This window comes from Ananas comosus, linkage group 3 (assembly GCF_001540865.1).
Source record: "Ananas comosus cultivar F153 linkage group 3, ASM154086v1, whole genome shotgun sequence".
In the NCBI taxonomy this organism is placed as follows: Eukaryota; Viridiplantae; Streptophyta; class Magnoliopsida; order Poales; family Bromeliaceae; genus Ananas; species Ananas comosus.
This window is the reverse complement of record NC_033623.1, coordinates 12,557,477-12,566,024: the sequence shown is the minus strand read 5'-3', so window position 1 is coordinate 12,566,024 and position 8,548 is coordinate 12,557,477. Positions and strand designations below refer to the sequence as shown.

The 8,548-nt window shown below is 35.1% G+C and overlaps 1 protein-coding gene across 1 annotated transcript; it reads left to right on the top strand.

Annotated features, from left to right (window-relative positions):
* Positions 5,011–7,558, top strand: LOC109708064 (arginine decarboxylase 2-like). The gene is made up of 3 exons (XM_020229651.1): positions 5,011–5,393; positions 5,676–6,211; positions 6,290–7,558. The coding sequence occupies exons 1-3, from the start codon at positions 5,097–5,099 to the stop codon at positions 7,299–7,301; spliced, it is 1,845 nt and encodes a 614-aa protein (XP_020085240.1). The 5' UTR covers positions 5,011–5,096; the 3' UTR covers positions 7,302–7,558.

Below are 8,548 nucleotides of genomic sequence, written 5' to 3'. Positions count from 1 at the left end.
CAATTTTTATGTATAATCAACAGCAAACAATTTTTGCATCAAAGTAGCCATTCATTAAAAATGAAAAAAAAATCTAGCTTAACTGCTGCTTCATTTGACCGTCGAATTACTGATTTAAAGACTAATAAGGGAAGAGATGTTTATTTTTGGAAAGAGGCGGATAACTTCAAATTATACCATGTGATATAGCGTTTTTTTACTTTGACATTACCTGGTTGAAAGATTTGCACTTTGTGCTCTTTCTATTTAATATTTTACTTTACCAAAAAAATATCAATGGCAAATAGAATGCTAAAGTAAAATATTTGAAAACCACGAGATAGTAAAGTAAACAATATGCTAAACCAAATTTTTGAACGACGAGATGCAAAAAATGAAATGAACTAAACCATAACAAGGCAAAGTGAAACATTTTAATAACAGAGCACAAAGTGCAAATTACACGTCCCTAGAGCAAATGGCAAAGGGCTTGGTGGTTGGTACCCGAGACCCAAGTTCAAATCCTAGTTGATTCACATTTCCAGCTAAGTTTATTTCTAAATGAAATAAACGAAGCAGGTAGCGTGCTACCTACCTCTTAAAAATAAAAATAAAAATAAAAATAAAAAAGAAAATTACACATGAAGGCAATTAGAAGTTTACCCAAAAAATGAAAATCAACTCTCAAGAGTCAAGCCGCTCCCCCACGGTTGTCCAAATCTAGCTAAATTCTTTTAGAAAAGACCACAAAAAAGCTTTTTTTTTTTAGAGAGAGAGAAAGAGAGAGGGACAGAGAAAGAGGAGTAGCAAGCTACACGCTTTATTTATTTTTTAAAAAAATTAAAAATGTGAAATAATTAGACTTCAAATTTAGTACTTTTGATACCAACTATTAAGCTTTTAGCTAACTGTGTAAGATGCAGTTAGTTCCTCATATGACTTGTTGTAAGAAAAATCTAGATACTTTCTATTCAATACATTCTTCATTCTTAGTTATCAAATTAAATTAATCTAAAATAATTTTTGTACCAAAAAGTTACTATTTGATTTGATGATTGCAATTGATAGTACATACGAATAGCTTTATCCTCAAATAATAATTATTGATTATTCTCGACTTTAACTAAATTCAATAAACATTATTAGTTGTTTTAAATAGGGACATACTACTTAATTAAACACTTCTTTAGGAGTGTATATAAATTCTGCGCCCCCACCGTCTTATGAATTGAAACAATCATTGTAAATTTTTAATACTAAAAAAAAAAAAGACTACTGAGGTTAAAATAAACTTTGAATGAATAAAGTATAAAATTTACATGCATTTTAGATCGTAAAAATTATAATGCTCTTTTAAATATCACATAGTGCAACCATTCTTTTAATAACATAAGTCAAATCATAGAATTGACTTTCCATAGAAAAAAGTTTGCTTTGTCGCAATTATTCTATATTGGAATAGCAACAACCATTTGATCAAATGCCTCAATATTATAGAAAAGTATAGAGCATCATTTTAATATAAAATTATCCTATTATCTCTATTTAGGCTATCTATCATCTCATATGGCATATAAGTGGTTTAAAGTAAATTCTATGTGGTGCATTTTTTATTTTCATGTAAAGAGAGTCGCTACAATGATCATGAGATAAAAATCATAGCAAACTCAACGAATATGATCTTGTGATAGAAAATAAGGATACGCTTTAATTTATCCCATTGTAATTTAGCGCATTTTTTACTTCAGCATCCTATCGTTTAGAAAGTTATATTTAATACCGATGGTTTAATGTATTTTTATTTTATTATTCTATAGTTTGAAAAATTATATTTAACCATTCGATAATTTTATTTTTATTTTATTGTAATAATCTATCGTGAAATAGGATGTCACTTTGTGATTCTATAAAAATCTCACTTTACTACTCTCTTTGATGGTAAGTTTTTTAGATAAAATAAAAAAAATAAACGAATAATTAAGCGTAACCTTTTGAAGTAAAGAATGGTAAAATAAAAATACGCTAAGGGTGTCTTTGGTTCTCTAGAAAATTACTCTGAAAATAAATTTTCAGTTGAAAAATAATTTTTTGATGTTTGCTTGTCCGTAAAAAAATTTTCTCGAAATTTTTTTTTACAAATACGCCTAAATATTTCAGTTTATGGAGCGGAAACGAAAAACTACGATAGAATACACGGGGCTCATTTGACTTTTTGCACGCGGTCCATGAGGTGGGCTTCGGACCTCTCTCTCCTTCTTTGATATATATATATATATATATATATAGTTTTATTTTATTTTTTATATAAATACACTATTATATAATATTTTATTTATAAATATAAGAAAAAATTTTAAAAAATTCCCTGTGGTTTCGCACATTTTCACTTTAGTATCATGTGGTTTAAAGTGTATTAATTTAGCGTCATGTGGTTTTATTTTTCTTTTTTTATTATCAATTCACTATTTTTTTAAATCAGTAACAAAATTAAAATTAAAGGGTGCTAAAATAAATATTCGAGAAACCTAGTTTGATATATGAAGTTTTCTGTATATAATTTAACGAAATATAAACGAAAAGCTGCCGAAAAGATAAAAATGAAACCACAGGACACCAAATTGATACACTTTAAACCACAACGTACTAAAGTGAAAAAGTGCGAAACCATAGAGCGGGTTTGAAGTTTTTTCTAAATATAAATTATAATAATTAAATATATTGTAATAATTATTATATGTTAATAATATATAATATATATAACATAAGAAAATACATATAATAATTTTTTATTTATTTTTTCTTTCTTTTTCGTTCAACCAAACATCTACTGGCTGAATTATCGACAATTTTAAATATCGGTATAGGTTAAAAAGTGTTGCTGGCTGAATTACCGAAACATTTTAAAAATATTGCTATATGTGGGGTCGGTATAGATAGGGCCGCCTTGATATTTGGCACCCACTTTTTCTGTGATCTGTGGCGAAAAGATACGTGGTGATCGTAACCCTCTCTAGTCTCTGTTAGATTCTCGCGGCCAAACTCGAGTTGTCGGAACCCTATCTCGTCAGTTGTGGCGGCGGAGGAGGAGAAGGGAGAGATGTTGATCAATTTTTCTTTTTCTTTTTTTTTGTAATCGGGCCGAGTTGACTAAATGTGGTTGGTTGAGTAGAGAATTTTTTTATTTTTTATTGGATTGAGTTTTATATTTAGCCCTTAATAGATTTTTTAAAAAAATTTTGACATAAATGAAGCACTTATATAAAAGTGTCTAAAAAATATATCCCTAGGTCAATATGTGATTGAAGATTATTTTTCATTTTCTACAAACCAAATATTACGAAGCACAATATAATTTTCTCCGAAAATTTTTTTCATCAATTTTTTTTTTTTTTTTACAGTCTTGCGTAGAACCAAACAGCACCTAATAAGAAAAGCGGCAAATCGAAGTTGATCTAGTTAATATCATTGTAGGTTAACCAAACCGTAATTATTTTCTCATCAGACAATGTGGCCCAAATAGCAACACGGCCCAAAACGTTAAGTAATGCGTCTATTTTATGCGCGTAAACATCTGCGGGGGGAATCCACTTTAGGGACGTGGCGCGACCACAAACACGTGACGGAAAACGTAAAAAGCGCGCGCCTTGTCCTTTTCTGTAATAATTGCGCAGAAGTGTAAAAAGCGCGCCCTTGCTCGTTTCTCCTTCTCCGTGTAATTGCGCGGCTTCTGGGGGAGGAATTCTACACTGTGATACTGGCACCATATTATTAATAACAAATTAATTATATTTTTATTTTAAATAAAAATATAATAAAAATATTTTTTTATAATTATGATGGAATATATACACCTAAATAGAGCAATTTGATAGATTTATTACGCCACGTCACTAATATACCTGTTGCATTCTAAAATTTTTCCTACTATAGACATGTTTGTTCCGTCCAAGCTGAATTTTAAATGGATGTAGAATTTAAATTTAAATTTAAATAAAAGTATTTTTTTTTTGCTTATTTTTATGATTGTGAAAATAAAATCCTCTCAATTCTACAATTTGTTTGGTAAAAAATTGAAAATATAAAATATTTTTTTAGTTTTTATATAAGTTAATAAATAATAAATTGCAATTCAATAAAATATAGGACCTAGACTGTAATGTTATCAATAGCACCAAGCTATTGATGCTATTAGATTTTCGGCCCTTAGGTGAAAAAAAATATTTGGTTAGAATGATGTGGATCTTCTAAGGTTGAGTAAGTTATTGGTTGAATAAGATAATCTAGAAAATAGTCAAAGAATTAAATCTAATAGTGAAAAACTTGATAGCATCAAATATTTGGTGCTATCGATAGTATCCCAGCCGGACTCAAAGTATAATATACAAAATCTCTTTTTTTTTTTCTTTTACTATATATTTTTTTGCACATTTTTTTTCTGTAATTGATTTCGCCTCCAAGTGGGATGAAGTCAAAGTAATGATATTTAAAAAATTCAAAATTTGAATTTAATTATATTATTGTAAATTTGATTCACATATAGTTTTCAGAATTGGTCTGGAATATTATTGAAAGTATTTGGATTTTATTGTTATCGAGTTTTTAACTTTTGTATGAAAAATTGTGAGGTTAGAATGATAATGGTCTATTAAGGTTTACTGGTAGTTCCTCTAACATTAAGCGTCTAATTAGTTGAATGGTATGATTTAAATGGTATAATTGATTGAAGTATAAATCTAATGACTTAAAAATAGATAATAAAAAATTTTAAATACTATTAACAGTATTCCAGCTCAACTCTAATATTCGTCTATGACCGAAAATTACTTTGCTTGAACAAATCGGACGTTGGTGTTGTAATCAAACCGACGATAGAACGCAGGCCACACAACGCACTATAAACAGATCCCGTCCGTTCAATCTGTAGCAAATCCACAGAAGAGATCTCGATCGTTGAAAATTAATAAAGGAGAGAAATTATCTCGCCTGGTGGTATCTTGGAGCGCGCCTATATAAAGGGCCCCTCCCTTACACACCCCCTCTCATGCACTACTCACTGCGAAACTAAAGCCTAGTTTTTATTAGCAAACTCTTCGTGTAGGGAGGAGAGGCATTTAATAATGTCGACCAACTATGGTTACCTCTACAATATTGAGGGATGGGGCGACCCTTACTTCGCCGTTAACTCTAGCGGAAACATCTCCGTTAAGACTAACGGCGTTGAGACCACCTCTGAGCAGGAGATTGATCTCCTCGCAGCGGTGAAGGCCGCGACTGCGAAGAATCTCCAGTTCCCGCTCATCCTCCGCTTCCCGGACGTGCTAAAGCACCGTTTGGACTCGCTCTATACTGCGTTCATTAATGCCATTCAGTATACGGGCTACAACTCCCACTATCAGGGGGTGTTTCCCGTGAAGGTGCACCAATTAGAACAAATAAATTACTCTAGAAGTTTAAACCAGGAGCTAACTCGCTTGATCAGATATCATTTTTTCTTATTTATTTCGTTTCGGACTATAAAACATAGAATGATAGTCTATATATATAATTCGTTAAATGAGAGAAGGAGAACCTGTATAATAGAAACTATTTTCTCCATAATTATTTCTTAAATGGTAGTATATAAAATGACTGATTATATCAAAAAATAATTAAGTCGCTAAAGAATGATGTATATAACACTATTTCATATCGAACAGGTGAATCAGAACAAGGACGTAGTGGACAACCTGGTCAATTTTGGGAAGGGCCACGTGGTCAAATTTGGGGAAGACCACTACTACAACTTCGGACTCGAGGCCGGGTCGAAACCGGAGCTCCTCCTCGCCATGCACAGCCTTATCAACGGAAGCCCGGAGGCGTACCTGGTGTGCAACGGCTACAAGGACATGGACTACATCTCCCTCGCCCTCGTGGCGCGCACCATCAAACTCAACACAATCATCGTGCTCGAGTTGGAGGATGAGGTCGACACGGTGGTGGCGGCGAGCAAGAAGCTCAATATCCGCCCCGTGCTCGGCATCCGTGCGAGGCTGCTCACCACCAACCCGGGCCACTTCGGGTCCACCTCGGGCAAGCACGGCAAGTTCGGGCTTTTGGAGGCCCAAATCTATGCCGTTGCAAAGAAGCTAGAACAACTCGGCATGCTCGATTGCCTCAAACTACTTCACTTCCACATCGGGTCGCAAATCCCCACCACATCCATTCTCAGCAGTGCAGTGCGCGAGGCTTCCGGGTATGGCGAAATGACTGTTCATATTCAAAAAGCTTAAACTATTATATAGCAGTATTTCACTATTTTCGTATTGAACAGGTACTACTGCAACCTGGTGAAGATGGGGGCACCGATGGGCACCCTCGACATCGGCGGGGGGCTCGGGATCGACTATGATGGGACGCGGTCGGGGTCCTCAGACATGTCGGTGGCGTACGGCTTTGAAGAATATGCGTCGGCGGTGGTGCAGGCTGCGAAGCTCGTGTGCAACCAGAATGGTGTGCAGCATCCGGTGCTGTGCAGCGAGAGTGGCCGCGCCCTCGCGTCCCACCACTCCATCCTGATATACGATGCACTGTCGGTCGTGGAGGATCCCAGCGACTCGGTCTCATCCGACGAATTAATCAGCCGCCTGGACGAGCTCGTCGGAAACCCGACGAAGCTTCACGCCAACCTCAAATCCGCCGTCCGATCAAGGGACAGCAACAACAACACTTCCAGAGCACACGCAGACCAGCTCAAGAAGCACGGGGTCGAGATCTTCAAGCTCAGCAGGCGTCTGGCGAAGCAGCTGGAGGCAGCCGGGGAGACGACCTACTCGTACCACGCGAACCTGTCGGTCTTCTCGCTCACGCCGGACTTCTGGGGTATCAAGCAGCTTTTCCCGATCCTGCCGATACACCGGCTGAATGAGCAGCCGACGCAGAAGGGCACGCTCATCGACCTCACATGCGACAGCGACGGCAAGATCGACCAGTTCATTGGCGAGGCCCTGACTCTCCCCCTCCATGCCTTGGAACAAAGTGGCGGCGGGTACTATATCGGGACCTTCCTGGCGGGAGCGTACCAGGAGCCACTGGGATGCAAGCACAATCTGTTCGGTGGGCCGACTTTGGTTCGGGTGGATAGCACGGCCGGGAGCTCCGGAGGATTTACCGTGGAGCTATTGGCGACCGGGCCCTCGGCAGCGGATCAATTGAAAGCGATGCATCACGACCCCGATGAGATAATGAATGATATCGCCAAGCAGGGCGCAGAGGCCGACGACTGGACGGAGAACATCGTGAAAAAGGTGCTCGGCGACATGCCTTACCTCTTTGGTGCGGCGTAGGCCGACGTTATGCATGCGCTCGATATGTATAGTACTTGTCGCGTACGTGGCATTTAGTACGTTAAATAATGTGGCCTTACTATGTTAGCCCCGACATCGTATGCGCATGCGAGAGGTTCGCGTGTGGTTGTTAAATAAAGCCTGAAAAATATATATGCTCAGGCGAGAGGTTCGTGTGTGGTTGTTATGTAGGCTTGATGCCTATGATAATGAGAATAATTCTCTTCTATAAATTTGGTTTGGCGATTTATTTGGTATATTGGTAAATATGAATTAGTTGGGCGTGTCCCATGAGGTAATTAGTATATAAATTGTTGAAATTTTTATGAGATATTTTTATAGTCTGTAAAAGCACCAGACTTAAGGTAATTAATAACTGTCTTTATTAGAGCAAGAAAAACGTGCACCAACTGCTTTATTTTTTTCCAATCCAGAAACTAGGAAGAAAATTTTTTTTGGCTAAGGGTGCGTTGTTTGTTTCATCATAAAAACAACCTTGAAAAAAAATTTCGGTGGAAAACTAAAAATCTTGCATTTGTTTGGCCGTAAAAAATTTTTCTTGAAAAATTAATTTTACGAATATAGAGGAAAAGAAGAGTTTTCGTTTTCTGCTCATTTCGAGCGAAAACAAAAACTTACGCCCCAAAAAACGCGACGTTTGGAAAGGGCGGGGGCAACACGCGCACGGTCCACGAGGCACACCCTGCCTTGTGGACAGAGAGAGAGAGAGAGGTGTCCATGGTGGACCTCTCCCTCTCCCCCCTTCTTTATATATATATATTAATATAATAATATATATATAAAATATTTTATTTAATATAAATATATTATTATAATATATTTATAATAAATATTATTTATAAATACATAATAATTTATTTATAGTATTAAATATATACTATTATATATTATATTACATACTTAATAAATATATAATATATTTATTTATAAATATAAATTGTAATACTAATATATGTAATATGATAATTTTATATATAAATAATATATAAATAAGAAAAAATATATAAATAATTTTTATTTATAAATTTTTATTTTTTTTCTTCAACTAAACAACTATAAGAAAAACTAATTTATATTTTTATTTATAAAAATTATATATTTTTATATAGTATTATATGGAGTATTATATATATTAATTAAATACTTATCAATTTATCATATTATATAATTTTAATATATTTAATTCATAAATATAAATATAATAATAATTATAGCCTAATATTAAT

Coding starts and splice junctions, on each gene's coding strand:
- LOC109708064 (XM_020229651.1), top strand. CDS start 5,097: ATGTCGACCAACTATGGTTACCTCTACAATATTGAGGGATGGGGCGAC. Junction 5,394..5,675: donor AGGGGGTGTTTCCCGTGAAG/GTGCACCAATTA, acceptor CATATCGAACAG/GTGAATCAGAACAAGGACGT. Junction 6,212..6,289: donor GCAGTGCGCGAGGCTTCCGG/GTATGGCGAAAT, acceptor CGTATTGAACAG/GTACTACTGCAACCTGGTGA.